The sequence below is a fragment of the Salvelinus fontinalis genome, chromosome 5 (genome assembly GCF_029448725.1).
Source record: "Salvelinus fontinalis isolate EN_2023a chromosome 5, ASM2944872v1, whole genome shotgun sequence".
NCBI classification, from domain to species: domain Eukaryota; kingdom Metazoa; phylum Chordata; class Actinopteri; order Salmoniformes; family Salmonidae; genus Salvelinus; species Salvelinus fontinalis.
Genome location: NC_074669.1, coordinates 54,031,653 through 54,053,499, shown reverse-complemented (window position 1 = coordinate 54,053,499; position 21,847 = coordinate 54,031,653). Strand labels below are relative to the sequence as shown.

At 46.7% G+C, this 21,847-nt stretch overlaps 1 protein-coding gene across 1 annotated transcript; it reads left to right on the top strand.

Moving 5' to 3' along the window:
- Positions 1-3,085: 3,085 nt before the first annotated feature.
- Positions 3,086-21,187, top strand: LOC129856118 (probable cyclin-dependent serine/threonine-protein kinase DDB_G0292550). Its single transcript, XM_055924224.1, has 13 exons — positions 3,086-3,114; positions 6,511-6,525; positions 10,066-10,427; positions 11,510-11,666; positions 12,529-12,956; positions 13,660-13,723; positions 14,206-14,600; positions 14,959-15,040; positions 15,250-15,411; positions 16,522-16,720; positions 20,201-20,364; positions 20,509-20,797; positions 20,957-21,187. Exons 1-13 carry the CDS (start codon positions 3,086-3,088, stop codon positions 21,185-21,187), a joined length of 2,577 nt encoding a protein of 858 aa, XP_055780199.1.
- The last annotated feature ends 660 nt before the right edge of the window (positions 21,188-21,847 follow it).

Here is a 21,847-nt window from a genome sequence, read left to right as displayed (position 1 = left end):
TTAAATTATCTTTCCACCAAGTAGACCTGTAGCCCCTAACATCATTCATTTATATCTGCCAAATCAATCAAGAAGGTTACCAAGTCAGTTCAAGAAAGTACATCAGACGTAATAGGATTTCATTATACAGTGCCTTTAGAAAGTAGTCATACCCCTTGACTTATTCCACATTTTGTTGTGTTACACCTATCTACACACAATACCCTGTAATGACAAAATGAAAACTCTGTTTTTAAGAAATGTTTGCTAATTTACTGAAAAGGAAATACAAAACTATCTCATTGACATAAGTATTCACAACCCTGAGTCAATACATCTTAGAACCAGTCTTTCTGGGTAAGTCTGTACACCTGGAATGTACAATATTGGGAATGTACAATATTTATGTATGTCTTGCCATAGATTTTCAAGAATATTTAAGTCAAAACTGTATCTAGGCTGCACAGGAACATTACATTTCGTCTTAGTAAGAAACGGCAGTGTATATTTCGCCTTGTGTTTTAGGTAATTGTCTTGCTGAAAGGTGAATTTTCCTCCCTGTGTCGGTTGGAAAGCTGACTGAACAAAGTTTTTCTCTATTATTTTGCCTGTAGTTAGCTGTATTCCATTTATTTTTATCCTAAAAACTCTTTAGTCCTAGCCAATGACAAGCATACCCATGACATGAAGCCGCCACCACTCTTGCAGCGTCCTATTAAACGTGTCTAAAACGTTATTACCTTCTGTGAGCATGGCAACCATGTTCTGTGTATGTTTGATGTGGCGTTGATGGAATATTCTCCTAACCCTCAGACAACTGAACACAAGAATGTTCTTGCAGCGTTCTCATCAAACTTGTCTAGAACGTTAAAATTGTATATTCTGAGAACACGGCAACCCTGTTCTGTGTATGTTTGGTGGGACGTTGGTGGAATATTCTCCCAAACCTCAGAAAACTGGACATGAATGTTCTTGCAACGTCCCATGAAACGTGTCTAGAACTTTAATATATTATATTCAGAGAACATTTTAACCACATTCCAGATACGTTCTGCTAGGCATTTTAAGGGAATGTTCTCCTAACTTTAACACCAAGACATGCTAAAAAGGCTCTCAGAAGGTTTTTGCTAACATAGATAGAATATCCCCTAACTAACTGGGATTTGGAGAACTCAAATATGTGACTATCAAATTGTGCTGTACTTGCATGAGAAGCAAAATAACAGTTGTTATTTGTGGTTAAACCGCAGGTTGTTTTTCCCCAATGAATTTTGGCACATGCGGCAGTCGGTTCCTTTATATGGGCTCATAGTAATGGCTGGAACGGAATCAATGGAATGGTATCGAACACATCACACACATCGCCCCAGGGCTTATATTTAAACTCTTCGGAAACATGGGTCAGAGACGTAGGCCCTAATTAGATTGTGTAAAGTAACACAGTCAAAGAAAGTGATTCACTTCTATAGCTCTAAGGAATAGCATTCCAGGGGGGGGGGACAAGGTGGTTACCTTCTGTCGCCAAGCCTCTTCAAAGAGGAGCACACAACTTCACACACTCATTCCCATTCTCAAAGGAATTTTTTTACATCTTATATATTGCACAATGTTGAAGAAAAGTTTCAAATGAAATCACACAGCGGGATAATAATAAGGTTTACTGTATTTCTGCACCTTGCACACAATACATTTTTTATTTCATTAACAGAGAACCCTTATGATAAGGGTTTACCTGTATTTGCAACAAGTATTATAATATTTTATGAGATTGGAAAACACATTGGGAGGGATGTTAGACTATTCCCCCATGCAGAATCTTTCCAGATCCTTGATAGCCTTCGCCTGCGCTTATGGACTACCCTCTTCGTTTCAAACCACAGCTTTTCAATAGGTTTCAAATCTGGAGACTGAGATGGCCATTGCAAAATGGTAGATGTTTTGGTCAATTAACCATTGATTTGGGGATTTTGATGTTTGCTTTGGGTAATTGTCTTGCTTGAAGATCCACTTGCAGCCAAGTTTCAGCTTCAAACCAGGTTTTTGGCTAAAATGTCCTGGTACTGGATAAAGTTCATGTTGCCATTGAACTTAACAAGGACCCCAGGACCAGCGGAAGCAAAATAACCCCAGAACATCAAAGATTCACCAACATATTGTACAGTAGGTATGGGATGCTTGGCATCCTCCTTTTGAGGCCAAACCCTCCACTGTTCCAAAAACACATTTTCATGTGATCACGTGATCTTATGTGAAGTTAATGTGACAACATGTAAAGCAACGGGATATCTTGAAACTACCCACTGGGGATTTTGGGGGGGGGAATCAACGTTGTTTCCATATCATTTCAACCCAAAATATCTATGTAATGACGTTGAATCAACACGCAAAACTGATTGGATTTGCAAAAAGCTATAAGGGAATTTTATTATTTTTCATCCTACTTTTAACCTAAATCCAATGATATGGTGAAATGTTTTGTTGATTTTATGTTGAATTCACGTTAGTTGACAACTCAACCAAATGTAAATCAAAACTAGACATTGAACTGACGTCTGTGCCCAGTGGGTATACAATCCATAAACTCTGACAAAGCAAATCTAGGATCTGGAAATATTATGCATGGAGGAATGGTCTAAGATTCCTCCCAATGTGTTCTCCAATCTCATAAATCATTTTAGAAAAAGGCTCAGTGCAGTTATTCACGGAAGGGGAGGGTGCTAGTGTATTGAAACTTTTTGAGAAAAAAGGATTACTTCTTAAACAAAATATTTTTCTCTGAGAAATTGTATTAGTAGTGTTATTATATAATCTTTAAAAAAATACTATACAATAGTATTTGTGTTATTTATTTTATACAGTCTTTTCGGCTCATCTTTATCAATGGTGCAAATAATTTCCGTTATGTATGTGAATTATGGTACGAAAGATTTGATATCTCAGGGTATCGATAACCATTGGGGTGAGTGTGTAAACGTATCCACATGCCAAATTGTACATATATTGTACGAGGCAGAATATCAAATTATAGTTCCAACATTTATGTGTAGAAAACTTGATATCATCTTTCTCTCTTAGGTGGTGGAGATATGGCTAAAATCAAGATGAGATGCAGAGCTACACTGCTCTGCCTAACAGGTAAGAAATGAGAGCAGAACATGTTCAACTTCTGTGAGATTAAATAGTTCCTGATGTTCACAGTGTAAAATAATGTGTAAAAAAAAGATGTCCTGTAAATTATCAAATCGTTAAAATTCCAGTGCAGTCAAAAATGTGATTTTCCTGTGTTTTATATATATTTCCACACTATGAGGTTGGAACAATACTGTGAAATGTGAAATGTGTTGTGTAAGAGCTGCTTGAAAAGGCCACTTGAAATTTGAGCCTGTTCTGGTGTGATGTAGCTGTGGGCTTCCATGGTGATGGCACCATACATTAAATTAGATAATAGATCAATAAGAAAGAGATACACAAACCTCTCCAATAAAAAGGACATTTTCTGTTTTCCCACCGCACTCAGACCAAGTTCTTGCTTGAGAAATTGCTCTTTGCTAATTTAAAGCAAACACAGTTAGATACATAATTGTTACCCAGACATGATTTGTTAGTGAGATAAAAATGGCTGCATTGAACCTTTAAAAAATGGGCATAGGAGTTAGTTGACAATGGATGGGTTGAGAGTGGGTTGAGGGGCCAAACAAACTTTTTCAAGGATGTGTTAAAGTGAAATGTTTGTTCTCCAAGTTAGTCTAGCTGGTTCAGCTTCTTTGACTGCCTGCCCACTCAAGTTTATAAAATGTTGTGTGTCAGTTTTGGGGAGCAGAATCAAAATAAGCGAAGGCAGTGTGTGACGCTGTGGTTCTATGCCAGACTATATTCTGGATCACTTGGGCAAAAAGGAAAAGGAGCCTTCAGATAGGTAGACATACAACATGTACTGTACATCTGTTTGTTTTAGTATTGGTTGAATTCAAGACAAAGCTGTTTTTATTTATCTCTGGTTGTCAGTATCAGAGTAGCCTAGTCATTTCGATCACTGTTGTGGTATTAAAACAATTCTCAAAGCATTTAAAATTGCATAGAATTGCAGCAATCACGTAGCACGACGCGTAGCACTATCATCTGTCGCCATGAAATGCTTTGAAAGGCTGGTCATGGCTCGCAACAACACCATTACCCCAGAAACCCTAGACCCACCCTAATTTGCGTACCGCACCAACAGACGCACAGATGATGCAATCTCTATTGCACTCCACTCTGCCCTTTCACACTTGGACAAAAGGAACACCTACGTGAGAACGCTATTCATTGACCACAGCTCAGCTTTCAACACCATAGTGCCCTCAAAGCTCATCACTAATTTATTCTGGGACTAAACACCTCCCTCTGCAACTGAATCCTGTACTTCCTGATGGGCCGCCCAGAGGTGGTAAGGGTAGGTAACAAGACATCCGCCACGCTGATCCTCAACACGGGGGCCAATCAGGGGTGCGTGCTCAGTCCACTCCTGTACTCCCTGTTCACTCATGACTGCACAGCCAGGCACGAATCCAACATCATCATTAACTTCACTGATGACTCAACAGTGGTAGGCCTGATCACTGACAACAATGAGGCAGCTTATTGTGTGGTGCAAGGACCACAACCTCTCCCTCAACATGATCAAGACAAAGGAGATGATTGTGGACTACAGGAAAAAGGGGACCGAGCATGCCCCCATTCTCATTGACGGGCTGTAGTGGAGCAGTTTGAGATTCCTTGGCGGATTCCTTGGCGTCCACATCACCAACAAACTAACATGGTCCAAGCACAACAAGACAGTCATGAAGAGGGCACGACAAAACCTATTTCCCCTCAGGAGACTGAAAAGATTTGGCATGGGTCCTCAGATCCTCAGTAGGGTTTACAGCTGCACCATCGAGAGCATACTGATGGGTTGCATCACAGCCTGGTATGTCAACTGCTCGGCCTCCGACATCAAGGCACTACAGAGGATAGTGCATACGGCTCAGTACATCACCGGGGCCAAGCTTCCTGCCATCCATCTCTTGTTCTGTGTTCATTTTGATTTATTAAAAATCTATTATGGACACTTACCACACTGCACATTGGTCCGATCCTTCATACTCCTCAGACGAAGAGGAAATTCGTTACAGAACCACCCACCAAAAATGGACCAAGCAACGTGGTAACCAGGAGCAAAGGGTTCTGGACTCCTGGACATGGGAGGAAATTTTGAAAGAGGAGCTGGAGGCAGCTAGAGCGGAGCGGCGCCACTACGAGGAATTGGCGCGAGGTAACGGGCACGAGAGGCAGTCCCAGACATTTTTTTGGGGGGGTACACGGGTAGATTGACGGACTCAGGTAGGAGACCTGAGCCAACTCCACATGCTTACCGTGGCGAGAGAGTGACTGGGCAGGCATCGTGTTATGCGGGGGAGCGCACGATGTCCCCAGTGCGCACGCATAGCCCGGTGTGTTACATCGCAGCTCCTCGAATCGGCCGGGCTAGAGTGGGCATCGAGCCAGGAGGGATGATGCCGGCTCAGCGCATCTGGTCTCCAGTGCATCTCCTCGGCCCGGGGTATATTGCACCAGCCCTACGCACAGTGTCTCCAGATCGCCAGCACAGCCCAGTGCGGCCTGTTCCAACTCCCCGCGCCTCCCGGTCTACCGGGGGAATCCAGCCAGGACGAGTGGGGCTAGCTCTACGCTCGAGACCGCCAGTGCGCCTCCACGGTCCAGTGCATCCGGTGCCTCGGCCAAGGACAAGGCCTCCTGCATGTCTCCACAGCCTGGTGAGTTCTGTGTCTGTGCTAAGCACTAACCTTCCTGTCCGGGCAAGCCAGAGTCTCCCTCCTGTCCGGAGCAGCCAGAGTCTCCCTCCTGTCCGGAGCAGCCAGAGTCTCCCTCCTGTCCGGAGCAGCCAGAGTCTCCCTCCTGTCCGGAGCAGCCAGAGTCTCCCTCCTGTCCGGAGCAGCCAGAGTCTCCCTCCTGTCCGGAGCAGCCAGAGCCTCCCTCCTGTCCGGAGCTGTCCGGAGCAGCCAGAGTCGCCCGTCAGTCAGGAGCTGCCGGAGTCTCCCGTCTATTCGGGGCCGGCGGAAAGGGTCCCCAGTCCGAGGTCGGCGGCGAGGGTCGCCGCTCCAAAGGCGCCACATAAGTGGGCCAAGACTATGGTGGAGTGGGGGCCACGTCTCGCACCAGAGCCGCCACCGCGGTGAAATGCCCACCCAGACCCTCCCCTATAGGTTCAGGTTTTGCGGCCGGAGTCCGCACCTTTAGGGGGGGGGGAGGTACTGTCACATTCTGACCTTAGTTCCATTTTTATGTCTTTATTTTAGTTGGTCATGGCGTGAGTTGGGGTGGGCATTCTATGTTGTTTTTCTATGTTTTGTTCTGTTGATATATTTCTATGTGTTTGGCCTAGTGTGGTTCTCAATCAGTGGCAGGTGGCAGTCGTTGTCTCTGATTGGGAGCCATATTTAGGTAGCCTGTTTTCTATTGTGTTTTGTGGGTGGTTGTTTCCTGTTTCAGTGTGGGCACCATACGGTAATGTTTCGGTTGTTTGTTCGTGTTTTGTTATTTTTGTTCTGTGCTCATTTTGATTGATTAAAAATCTATTATGGACACTTACCACGCTGCACATTGGTCCGATCCTTCATACTCCTCAGACGAAGAGGAAATTCGTTACACATGCAGGTTGGAACTGGATAGCTAGCTAGCATTAGAGATTGACAAACAAGGTACAAAGTATTACAGGCTAGATAGCTAGCTTCCTTAGATGGTTTGTCAAATGATTGTCCGCACTTGGAAATATTTAGCTAGCTGCCTTCTGGCTTTAGGTTGCATGAATGTTGCATGTTCAAATTTCTCAAAAGCTTGCGCTTGAGTAACTCACTCATTTCGGTGTGTAGTCCGTCACAACCGTAAAACACATGTTTAGGTTACTAAAACGTGATCGGTTATCGACAACACCTAGCTGACACAGGTTTTTTAATTGTACAGAATGCGGTGATGTAATTGAGATTTTCCCAAGTTTAAACGTTCAGATGCCTTCGGTCTTGTGTCCCTGGCAATAACTTTGGCTCTGCCCACAAAGGTTATAGATTCCTCCCCTTGAACTCCTTCATGGGGGGCTTATTGGTGCTGTCATTTGTGACTGAGATGTGAGGGCTTGCTATTTTGACCAATCATTGACCAACCATATAACACATTACCAATAACCGCACAACTAATTGTTATGTAATGCCAAATGTAAGAAATACAGCAGGTAGAAATGATAAAAAAAACGTGTCATACAGGCTGTATTTCTACCTGCTTGAATGGCAATAGCTCAGATACAAGTTAAAACCCTCTTTGGTCAATTTCCGGATATGTAACTCACATAATAAAATGAATCCCTGTACAAATCAGTCTGTTTAAGCTAGAGATGTATTTTTGGATGGGCTGCTTCTCAATCGACCGCGTCCGCTGATATCGGCCTTCCGCATCTGCGGTGAAAGGTGGCAGAGCTACAGACCATAAAACATCCCAAAAATCTTCTAAAAAAAAACTCTGTAGCGTCCGAATGGTTTACAAACTATTGAACCCTCTATGAAAAGGTGAGTCTCTCATGAACACGTACATGTCGTCTGTTTTGCTCTAGGACGCCACCAATCCTCACAAAACTCAACTGAAGGCAGCCCGGTAGCAGATAAAACAAATTATGTTGGAATGTATGGAAGTAGTTTAGTGTCAAAAATAGAGGTTAAATATGTTTTTTATTTAGGTAATTTTTCCCTGATCTTTCGTATTTCTCTCAAATATAGGACAGACACTTCAAATGCCCCCTTAAATGTGCTGGGCATGATGAAACAACTATGATAATAATAATGATAATGTCGATTCCATCAACAGTACTTACGGCAACAACAATCTTGACAACTGTGTCAGCACAATCAACCGCAGCTGAGCCCACAACAACAACAGCTGCTCCCACAACAACCACGGCCGCAACATTGACGACTAAAGCTGCTCCCACAACAACCACACTGTGGGTACGAAAAGAAGAGCTGTGGCAAACAAAAACAAAGCTGCACCCACAACAACCACAGCTGCGGATACGACGAGAAGAGAAGTCGCATAAAAAACCACAGCCGCCCCCAAAAAATCATCATCGTCATCATCATCATCATCATCAGCAAGAACAACAACAGCACGGGCAACAACACCCAGAACCCTACCAACAACAAACAACCACAGCCGTCCGAGCAACAACTAAACCTGTTCCCAAAAAAACCATATATGCACCCACAACAACCACAGTGTCTCCCACAACAACTACAGCAGCTTCCCCTGCAACAACCACATATGTTCCCACAACAACCACATATTCTCCTACAACAACCACAGCTGCAGCTACAACAACCAAATTCAACCCCACAACAACCACAGATACACCCAAAACAACCACGTTTTCTCCCACGACAGCTACAGCAGCTCCCACAACCAAAGCAGCTTCCCCTACAACAACCAAAGTCATCTCCACAACAACCACATCTGCTTCCACAACAATCACAGATGCACACAAAACAACAACATTTTCTCCTACAACAACCACAGCAAATCCCAAAACCACAACAGCTTCCACTGCAACAACCACATCTGTTCGCACAACAACCACAGCTTCTCCCACAACAACCACAGCTATTCCTACAACAACGACAGTTGCTGCAACAACAAAAAAAGATGCTGCAACAACAACCGAAGCCCTGGCCACAACAACCACAACTGCTCCCCCAACAACCACAGATGCACTCACAATAACCAAATATGTTCCCACAACTACAGCAGCTCCAACAACAGCTTCCCTTACTAAAACGACAGGTGCTTCCACATCAACAACAGCTTCTCCCAAAACAACCACAGCTTCTCCCAAAACCACAACAGCGTCTCCCACAACAACCAAAACTGCTCCAACAACAACCATTACTGCTCAAACTACAATAACAGCTGCTCCAACAACAACCACAGTTGCAGCTACAACAACAAAAGCTGCAGCAACAACAACCGCAGCTCTGGCCTCAATAACCCCAGCTGCTCCAACAGCAATCACAAATCCACCCACAACAACTACAGCCATCTCAACAAAAACAGCTGCTCACAAAACAACCACAGCTGCACCAACGACAACCACAGCTCAACCTACAGTGCCCAGAGATGCTTCCACAATGACCTCAAATTCACAATCGACAACCACAGCTGCACCAACGGCAACTGCAGTTCCTGTTACAACTACAATGGCACTTACAACATCAGCAGCTCCCACAACAACCACAGTTTCTCCCACAACAACAACAGCTTCTCCCACAACAACCACAACTGCTCAAACAACAACCATAGCTGCTCCTCCAACAACCATAGTTGCAGCTACAACAACAAAAGCTGCAGCAACAACAACCGGAGCGATGGACTCAACAACCACAGCTGCTCCAACAGCAATCACAGATTCACCCACAACAACCACAACAGCTCCAACAACAACCACAGCTGCTCAAACTACAACAACAGCTTCTCCAACAATAACCACAGCTTCTCCCACAACAACCAGAGCTTCTCCCACAACAACCAGAGCTTCTCCCACAACCACAGCTGCTCCTACAACAACCACAGTTGCCGCTACAACAACAAAAGCTGCAGCAACAACAACCAACGCGTTGGCCTCAACAACCACAGCTGCTCCAACAGCAATCACAGCTGCACAAACTACAACAACAGCTTCTCCCACAACAACCACAACAGCTCCAACAACAACCACAGCTGCTCAAACTACAACAACAGCTTCTCCCACAACAACCACAGCTTCTCCCACAACAACCACAGCTTCTCCCACAACAACCACAGCTTCTCCCACAACAACCACAACTGCTCACACAACAAGCACAGCTGCTAAAACAACAAACGCTGCAAAAATAACAACCGAAGTGCTGGCCTCAACAACCACAGCTGCTCCAACAACAACCACAGCTGCTCCAACAACAACCACAGCTGCTCAAACTACATCAACAGTGTCTCACACAACAACCACAGCTTCTCCCACAACAACCACAGCTTCTCCCACAACCGACACAGCTTCTCCGACAACAGCCACAATTGCTCACACAACAAAAGCTGCAGCAACAACAACCGAAGCGTTGGACACAACAACCACACCTGCTCCAACAGCAATCACAGATTCACCCACAAGAACTACAGCCGTCTCAACAAAAACAGCAGCTCACAAAACAACCACAGAAACACCAATGACATATACAGCTGCGGCTTTGACGAGTACAGCTGTGTCTACAAAAAGCACAGCTACACCCACAACAACCACAGCTGCACCAACGACAACTACAGCTCCACCTACAGCAACCACAGATGCTTCCACAATGACTTCAGCTTCACCATCGACAACCACAGCTGCACCTACAGCAACAACAGCTTCTCCCACAACAACCACAGCTGCACCAACGGCAACTACAATTCCTGCTACAACTACAATTGCTCTTACAACAACAGCAGCTCCCACAACAACAACAGCAGCTCCCACAACAACCACAACTGCTCACACAACAACCACAGCTGCTCGTACAACAACCACAGTTGCAGCTACAATAACAAAAGCTGAGGCACCAACAACCGAAGCTCTGGCATCAACAACCACAGCTGCTCCAACAGCAATCACAGATTCACCCACAACAACTACAGCCATCTCAACAAAAACAGCTGCTCCCAAAACAACCACAGCAACACCATTGACATCTACAGCTGTAGCTTTGACAAGTGCAGCTGTGGCTACAGTAACCACAGCTGCTCCCACAACAACCACAGATGCACCCACAATAACCAAATATGTTCCCACGACTACAGCAGCTCCAACAACAGCTTCCCTTACTAAAACCACAACTGCTTCCACATCAACAACAGCTTCTCCAACAACAACCACAGCTGCTCAAACTACAACAACAGCTCCTCCCACAACAACCACAGCTTCTCCCACAACAACCACAGCTTCTCCCACAACAACCACAGCTTCTCCCACAACAACCACAACTGCTCACACAACAACCACAGCTGCTCACACAACAACCACAGTTGCAGCTAAAACAACAAACGCTGCAGAAATAACAACCGAAGTGCTGGCCTCAACAACCGCAGCTGCTCCAACAACAACCACAGCTGCTCCAACAACAACCACAGCTGCTCAAACTACATCAACAGCGTCTCACACAACAACCACAGCTTCTCCCACAACAAACACAGCTTCTCCGACAACAGCCACAATTGCTCACACAACAACCACAGCTGCTGCAACAACAACCACAGTTGGAGTCACAACAACAAAAGCTGCAGCAACAACAACAGAAGCGATGGACTCAACAACCACAGCTGCTCCAACAGCAATCACAGATTCACCCACAACAACCACAACAGCTCCAACAACAACCACAGCTGCTCAAACTACAAAAACAGCTTCTCCAACAATAACCACAGCTTCTCCCACAACAACCAGAGCTTCTCCCACAACAACCAGAGCTTCTCCCACAACCACAGCTGCTCCTACAACAACCACAGTTGCCGCTACAACAACAAAAGCTGCAGCAACAACAACAAAAGCTGCAGCAACAACAACCAACGCGTTGGCCTCAACAACCACAGCTGCTCCAAAAGCAATCACAGCTGCACAAACTACAACAACAGCTTCTCCCACAACAACCACAACAGCTCCAACAACAACCACAGCTGCTCAAACTACAACAACAGCTTCTCCCACAACAACCACAGCTTCTCCCACAACAACCACAGCTTCTCCCACAACAACCACAGCTTCTCCCACAACAACCACAGCTTCTCCCACAACAACCACAACTGCTCACACAACAAGCACAGCTGCTCACACAACAAGCACAGTTGCAGCTAAAACAACAAACGCTGCAGAAATAACAACCGAAGTGCTGGCCTCAACAACCACAGCTTCTCCCACAACCGACACAGCTTCTCCGACAACAGCCACAATTGCTCACACAACAAAAGCTGCAGCAACAACAACAGAAGCGTTGGACACAACAACCACACCTGCTCCAACAGCAATCACAGATTCACCCACAATAACCACAACAGCTCCAACAACAACCACAGCTGCACCAACGACAACCACAGCTCAACCTACAGTGCCCAGAGATGCTTCCACAATGACCTCAGCTTCACAATCGACAACCACAGCTGCACCAACGGCAACTGCAGTTCCTGTTACAACTACAATGGCACTTACAACAACAGCAGCTCCCACAACAACCACAGCTTCTCCCACAACAACAACAGCTTCTCCCACAACAACCACAACTGCTCAAACGACAACCATAGCTGCTCCTCCAACAACCATAGTTGCAGCTACAACAACAAAAGCTGCAGCAACAACAACCGGAGCGCTGGCCTCAACAACCACAGCTGCTCCAACAACAACCACAGATGCACAAACTCCAACAACAGCTTCTCCCACAACAACCACAGCTTCTCCCACAACAACTACAGCTCCTCCCACAACATCTACAGCTTCTCCCACAACAACCACAGCATCTCCCACAACATCCACAACTGCTCACACAACAACTACAGATGCTCCTACAACAACCACAGTTGCAGCTACAACAACAAAAGCTGCAGAAACACCAACCGAAGCTCTGGCCTCAACAACAACAGCTACTCCAAAAGCAATCACAGATTCACCCACAAGAACTACAGCCGTCTCAACAAAAACAGCAGCTCACAAAACAACCACAGAAACACCAATGACATATACAGCTGCGGCTTTGACGAGTACAGCTGTGTCTACAAAAAGCACAGCTACACCCACAACAACCACAGCTGCACCAACGACAACTACAGCTCCACCTACAGCAACCACAGATGCTTCCACAATGACTTCAGCTTCACCATCGACAACCACAGCTGCACCTACAGCAACAACAGCTTCTCCCACAACAACCACAGCTGCACCAACGGCAACTACAATTCCTGCTACAACTACAATTGCCCTTACAACAACAGCAGCTCCCACAACAACAACAGCAGCTCCCACAACAACCACAACTGCTCACACAACAACCACAGCTGCTCGTACAACAACCACAGTTGCAGCTACAATAACAAAAGCTGAGGCACCAACAACCGAAGCTCTGGCATCAACAACCACAGCTGCTCCAACAGCAATCACAGATTCACCCACAACAACTACAGCCATCTCAACAAAAACAGCTGCTCCCAAAACAACCACAGCAACACCATTGACATCTACAGCTGTAGCTTTGACAAGTGCAGCTGTGGCTACAGTAACCACAGCTGCTCCCACAACAACCACAGATGCACCCACAATAACCAAATATGTTCCCACGACTACAGCAGCTCCAACAACAGCTTCCCTTACTAAAACCACAACTGCTTCCACATCAATAACAGCTTCTCCAACAACAACCACAGCTGCTCAAACTACAACAACAGCTTCTCCCACAACAACCACAGCTTCTCCCACAACAACCACAGCTTCTCCCACAACAACCACAACTGCTCACACAACAACCACAGCTGCTCAAACTACAACAACAGCTTCTCCAACAATAACCACAGCTTCTCCCACAACAACCAGAGCTTCTCCCACAACCACAGCTGCTCCTACAACAACCACAGTTGCCGCTACAACAACAAAAGCTGCAGCAACAACAACCAACGCGTTGGCCTCAACAACCACAGCTGCTCCAACAGCAATCACAGCTGCACAAACTACAACAACAGCTTCTCCCACAACACACACAACAGCTCCAACAACAACCACAGCTGCTCAAACTACAACAACATCTTCTCCCACAACAACCACAGCTTCTCCCACAACAACCACAGCTTCTCCCACAACAACCACAACTGCTCACACAACAAGCACAGCTGCTCACACAACAAGCACAGTTGCAGCTAAAACAACAAACGCTGCAGAAATAACAACCGAAGTGCTGGCCTCAACAACCACAGCTGCTCCAACAACAACCACAGCTGCTCCAACAACAACCACAGCTGCTCAAACTACATCAACAGCGTCTCACACAACAACCACAGCTTCTCCCACAACAAACACAGCTTCTCCGACAAAAGCCACAATTGCTCACACAACAACCACAGCTGCTGCAACAACAACCACAGTTGGAGTCACAACAACAAAAGCTGCAGCAACAACAACAGAAGCGATGGACTCAACAACCACAGCTGCTCCAACAGCAATCACAGATTCACCCACAACAACCACAACAGCTCCAACAACAACCACAGCTGCTCAAACTACAACAACAGCTTCTCCAACAATAACCACAGCTTCTCCCACAACAACCAGAGCTTCTCCCACAACCACAGCTGCTCCTACAACAACCACAGTTGCCGCTACAACAACAAAAGCTGCAGCAACAACAACGAAAGCGTTGGTCTCAACAACCACAGCTGCTCCAACAGCAATCACAGCTGCACAAACTACAACAACAGCTTCTCCCACAACAACCACAACAGCTCCAACAACAACCACAGCTGCTCAAACTACAACAACAGCTTCTCCCACAACAACCACAGCTTCTCCCACAACAACCACAGCTTCTCCCACAACAACCACAGCTTCTCCCACAACAACCACAGCTTCTCCCACAACAACCACAACTGCTCACACAACAAGCACAGCTGCTCACACAACAAGCACAGTTGCAGCTAAAACAACAAACGCTGCAGAAATAACAACCGAAGCGCTGGCCTCAACAACCACAGCTGCTCCAACAGCAATCACAGCTGCACAAACTACAACAACAGCTTCTCCCACAACAACCACAGCTGCTCCAACAACAACCACAGCTTCTCCAACAACAACCACAGCTCCTAAAACAACAACCACAGCTGCTCAAACTACATCAACAGCTTCTCCCACAACAACCACAGCTTCTCCCACAACAAACACAGCTTCTCCGACAACAGCCACAATTGCTCACACAACAAAAGCTGCAGCAACAACAACCGAAGCGTTGGACTCAACAACCACACCTGCTCCAACAGCAATCACAGATTCACCCACAATAACCACAACTGCTCCAACAACAACCACAGTTGCTCAAACTACAACAACAGCTTCTCCAACAATAACCACAGGTTCTCCCACAACAACCACAGCTTCTCCCACAACAACCACAGCTTCTCCCACAACAACCACAGCTGCTCCTCCAACAACCACAGTTGCAGCTACAACAACCGAAGCGCTGGCCTCAACAATCACAGCTGCTCCAACAACAACCACAGCTGCACAAACTACAACAATAGCTTCTCCCACAACAACCACAGCTTCTCCCACAACAACCACAGCAACACCCTTGACATCTACAGCTGTAGCTTTGACAAGTGCAGCTGTGGCTAAAGTAACCACAGCTGCTCCCACAACAATCACAGATGCACCCACAATAACCAAATATGTTCCCACGACTACAGCAGCTCCAACAACAGCTTCCCTTACTAAAACCACAACTGCTTCCACATCAACAACAGTTTCTCCAACAACCACAGCTGCTCAAACTACAACAACAGCTTCTACCACAACAAACACAGCTTCTCCCACAACAACCACAACTGCTCACACAACAACCACAGCTGCTCACACAACAAGCACAGTTGCAGCTAAAACAACAAACGCTGCAGAAATAACAACCGAAGTGCTGGCCTCAACAACCACAGCTGCTCCAACAACAACCACAGCTGCTCCAACAACAACCACAGCTCCTCAAACTACATCAACAGCGTCTCACACAACAACGACAGCTTCTCCCACAACAAACACAGCTTCTCCGACAACAGCCACAATTGCTCACACAACAAAAGCTGCAGCAGCAACAACCGAAGCGTTGGACTCAACAACCACACCTACTCCAACAGCAATCAAAGATTCACCCACAACAACCACAACTGCTCCAACAACAACCACAGCTGCTCAAACTAAAACAACATTTTCTCCAACAATAACCACAGCTTCTCCCACAACAACCACAGGTGCACCTGCAACAACCACAGTTGCCGCTACAACAACAAAAGCTGCAGCAACAACAACCAAAGCGCTGGCCACAACAACCACAGCTGCTCCAACAACAACCACAGCTTCTCCCACAACTACCACAGCTTCTCCCACAACAACCACACCTGCTCACACAGCAACCACAGCTGCAGCTACAACTACAAAAGGTGCAGCAAAAACAACCGAATCGCTGGCCTCAACAAGAACAGCTGCTCCAAAAACATCGACAGCTGCACAAACTACAACAACAGCTTCTCCCACAACAACCACAGCTTCTCCCACAACAACCACAACAGCTCCCCCAACAACCACAGATGCACTCACAATAACCAATTATGTTCCCACAACTACAGCAGCTCCAACATCAGCTTCCCTTACTAAAACCACAGGTGCTTCCACACCAACAACAGCTTCTCCTAAAACCACCACAGTGTCTCCCACAACAGCTCTGATGAGTACATCTGTGTCTACAAAAAGCACAGCTACACCCACAACAACCACAGCTGCACCAACGACAACCACAGCTCAACCTACAGCAACCACAGATGCTTCCACAATGACTTCAGCTTCACCATCGACAACCACAGCTGCACCAACGACAACCACAGCTCAACCTACAGCAACCACAGATGCTTCCACAATGACGTCAGCTTCACCATCGACAAACACAGCTGCACCGACAGCAACAACAGCTTCTCCCACAACAACAACAGCTGCACCAACAGCAACTACAATTCCTGTTACAACTACAATTGCCCTTACAACAACAGCAGCTCCCACAACAACCACAGCTTCTCCAACAACAACAACAGCAGCTCCCATAACAACAAGAGCTTCTCCCACAACAACCACAACTGCTCACACAACAACCACAGCTGCTCGTACAACAACCACAGTTGCTGCAATAACAAAAGCTGAGGCAACAACAACCGAAGCTCTGGCATCAACAACCACAGCTGCTCCAACAGCAATCACAGATTCACCCACAACAACTACAGCCATCTCAACAACCACAACTGCTCCCAAAACAACCACAGCAACACCATTGACATCTACAGCTTTAGCTTTGACAAGTGCAACTGTGGCTACAGTAACCACAGCTGCTCCCACAACAACCACAGATGCACCCACAATAGCCAAATATGTTCCCACGACTACAGCAGATCCAACAACAGCTTCCCTTACTAAAACCGCACCTGCTTCCACATCAACAACAGCTTCTCCAACAACAACCACAGCTGCTCAAACTACAACAACAGCTTCTACCACAACAAACACAGCTTCTCCCACAACAACCACAACTGCTCACACAACAACCACAGCTGCTGCAACAACGACCACAGTTGCAGCTAAAACAACAAACGCTGCAGAAATAACAACCGAAGTGCTGGCCTCAACAACCACAGCTGCTCCAACAACCACAGCTGCTCTAACTACAACAACAGCTTCTCCAACAATAACCACAGCTTCTCCCACAACAAACACAGCTTCTCCAACAGCAGCCACATTTGCTCAGACAACAACCACATTTGGAGTCACAACAACACAAACTGCAGCAACAGCATCCGAAGCATTGGCCTCAACAACCACAGCTGCTCCAACAGCAATCACAGATTCAACCACAACAACAACAACTGCGCCAACAACAACCACAGCTGCTCAAACTACAACAACAGCTTCTCCAACAATAACCACAGCTTCTCCCACAACAACCAGAGCTTCTCCCACAACAACCACAGCTGCACAAACTACAACAGCTTCTCCCACAACAACCACAGCTTCTCCCAAAACAACCACAGCAACACCATTGACATCTACAGCTGTAGCTTTGAAAAGTCCAGCTGTGACTACAGTAAACACAGCTGCTCCCACAACAACCACAGATGCACCCACAATAACCAAATATGTTCCCACGACTACAGCAGCTCCAACAACAGCTTCCCTTACTAAAACCACAACTGCTTCCACATCAACAACAGCTTCTCCAACAACAACCACAGCTGCTCAAACTACAACAACAGCTTTTCCCACAACAACCACAGCTTCTCCCACAACAACCACATCTGCTCACACAACAACTACAGCTGCTCACACTACAACCACAGTTGCAGCTAAAACAACAAACGCTGCAGAAATAGCAACCGAAGCGCTGGCCTCAACAATCACAGCTGCTCCAACAACAACCACAGCTGCTCCAACAACAACCACAGCTGCTCAAACTACATCAACAGCGTCTCACACAACAACCACAGCTTCTCTCACAACAAACACAGCTTCTCCGACAACAGCCACAATTGCTCACACAACAAAAGCTGCAGCAACAACAACCGAAGCGTTGGACTCAACAACCACACCTGCTCCAACAGCAATCACAGATTCACCCACAATAACCACAACTGCTTCAACAACAACCACATCTGCTCAAACTAAAACAACAGCTTCTCCAACAATAACCACAGCTTCTCCCACAACAACCAGATCTTCTCCCACAACAATCACAGCTGCTCCTACAACAACCACAGTTGCCGCTACAACAACAAAAGCTGCATCAACAACTACTGAAGCGCTGGCCTCAACAACCACAGCTGCTCCAACAACAACCACAGCTGCACAAACTACAACAACAGCTTCTGCCACAACAACCACAGCTTCTCCCACAACAACCACAGTTTCTCCCACAACAACCACAGCTTCTCCCACAACAACCACACCTGCTCACACAGCAACCACAGCTGCAGCTACAACTACAAAAGCTTCAGCAAAAACAACCGAATCGCTGGCCTCAACAACCACAGCTGCTCCAACAACAACCACAGCTTCTCCAACAACAGCCACATTTGCTCAGACAACAACCACATCTGCTGCAACAACAACCACAGTTGGAGTCACAACAACACAAACTGCAGAAACAGCATCCGAAGCGTTGGCCTCAACAACCACAGCTGCTCCAACAGCAATCACAGATTCACCCACAACAACCACAACTGCTCCAACAACAACCACAGCTGCTCAAACTACAACAACAGCTTCTCCAACAATAACCACAGCTTCTCCCACAACAACCAGAGCTTCTCCCACAACAACCACAACTGCTCCAACAACAACCACAGCTGCTCAAACTACAACAACAGCTTCTCCAACAATAACCACAGCTTCTCCAACAATAACCACAGCTTCTCCCACAACAACCAGTGCTTCTCCCACAACAACCACAACTGCTCCTACATCCACAGTTGCAGCTACAACAACAAAAGCTCCAGCAATAACAACCGAAGTGCTGGCCTCAACAACCACAGCTGCTCCAAAAACAACGACAGCTGCACAAACTACAACAACAGCTTCTCCTACAACAACCCCAGCTTCTCCAACAACAACCAAAATTGCTCACACAGCAACCACAGCTGCTGCAACAACAACCACAGTTGCAGCTACAACAACAAAAGCTGCAGCAATAACAACCGAAGCGCTGGCCTCAACAACAACAGCTTCTCCCAAAACAACCACAGCTGCTCAAACTACATCAACAGCTGCTCCACCTACAACAATAGCTTCTCCCACAACAACCACAGCTTCTCCCACAACAACCACAGCTTCTCCCACAACAACCACAGCTTCTCCCACAACAAACACAGCTTCTCCCACAACAACCACAGCTTCTCCCACAACAACCACAGCTTCTCCCACAACAACCACAACTTCTCACATATCAACCACAGCTGCTCCTACAAAAATCACAGTTGTAGCTACAACAACAAAAGCTGAAGCAACAACAGCCGAAGCTCTGTCCTCAACAACCACAGCTGCTCCAACAACCACAGCTGCACAAACTACAACAACAGGTTCTCCCACAACAACCACAGCTTATCCCACAACAACCACAGCTTATCCCACAACAACCACAGCTTCACCCACAACAACCACAGCTTCACCCACAACAACCACAGCTTCTCCCACAACAACCACAACTGCTTACACAACAACCACAGTTGCAGTTACAAAAACAATAGCTGCAGCAACAACAAACAAAGCGCTGGAATCAACAACCACAGCTGCTCCAACAGCAATCAGAGATTCACTTTCAACTACAGCTATCTCAACAACAACAGCTGCTCCCATAACAACCAGAGCTGCACCAACGACAACCACAGATTCACCTACAGCAACAACAGCTTCTCCAACAACAACCCCAGCTGTTCCTACAACAACCAGAGCTGCACCAACGACAACCAGAGCTCCAATTACAGCGACAACTGTCACTACCACAATGAGCTCAGCTTCACCTTCGACAAGCACAGCTGCACCTACATCAACAACAGCTTCTCCCACAACAACCACAGCCGTACCAACGGCTAGAACATTTCCTGTTACAACAACAATGGCTGCAACAACAACAGCATCTCCAACAACCCCAGCTACTCCCACAACAACCACAGCTGCACCAACGACAACCACAGCTCCACCAACAGCGACCACAGATGCTTCCACATCGACCTCAGCGTCACCTTCAACAACCACAGCTGCACCTACAGCAACAACATATTTTCCTACAACAACCACAGCTTCACCAACGGCAACAACAGTTCATGTTTCAACAACAATGGAACCAACAACCACAGCAGCGCCAACAACAACCCCAGATGCTCCCACAACAACCACAGTTGCACCAACAATACACACAGCTCCACCTACAGCGACCACATATGCTTCCACATCGACCTCAGCGTCACCTTCGACAACCACAGCTGCACCTACAGCAACAACAGCTTCTCCAACAACAGCCACAGCTGCACAAACGACAACTAAAGTTTCTGATACAACTACAATGGCTCTTACAGCAACAGCAGCTCCAACAATAACCCCAGCTGCTTCCACAACAACCAGAGCTGCACCAACGACAACCACAGCTCCACCTACAGCGACCACAGCTGCTTCCACAAAAATCTCAGCTTCGCCGTCGACAACCACAGCTGCACCAACGGCAACTACAGCTCTTGTTACAACTACAGTAGCTCCTACAACAACAGCAGCTTCAACAACAACCTCAGCTGCTCCCACAACAACCACAGTTGCACCAACAATAACCACAGCTCCACCTACAGCGACCACAGATGATTCCACATCGACCTCAGCGTCACCTTCAACAACCACAGCTGCACCTACAACAACAGTTTCTCCCACAACAACCACAGCTGCACCTACAGCGAACACAGATGATTCCACATCGACCTCAGAGTCACCTTCAACAACCACAGCTGCACCTACAGCAACAGTTTCTCCCACAACAACCACAGCTGCACCTACAGCGACCACAGCTGCTTCCACAACAATCTCAGCTTCACCGTCGACAACCACAGCTGCACCAACGGCAATTACAGCTCTTGTTACAACTACAGTAGCTCCAACAACAACCACAGCTGCACCTACAGCAACAGGTTCTCCCACAACAACCACAGCTGCACCTACAGCAACCACAGATGCTTACACATCGACCTCAGCGTCACCTTCGACAACCACAGCTACACCTACAGCAACAACAGCGTCTCCTACAACAGCCAATGCTGCACAAACGACAACTAAAGTTTCTGTTACAACTACAATGGCTCTTACAGCAACAGCATCTCCAACAATAACCCCAACTACTTCCACAACAACCACAGCTGCTTCCACAACAACCACAGATGCACCAACGACAACCACAGCTCTATCAATAGCCAACCCAGCTGCTTCCACAACAATCTCAGCTTCACCGTCGACAACCACAGCTGCACGAAC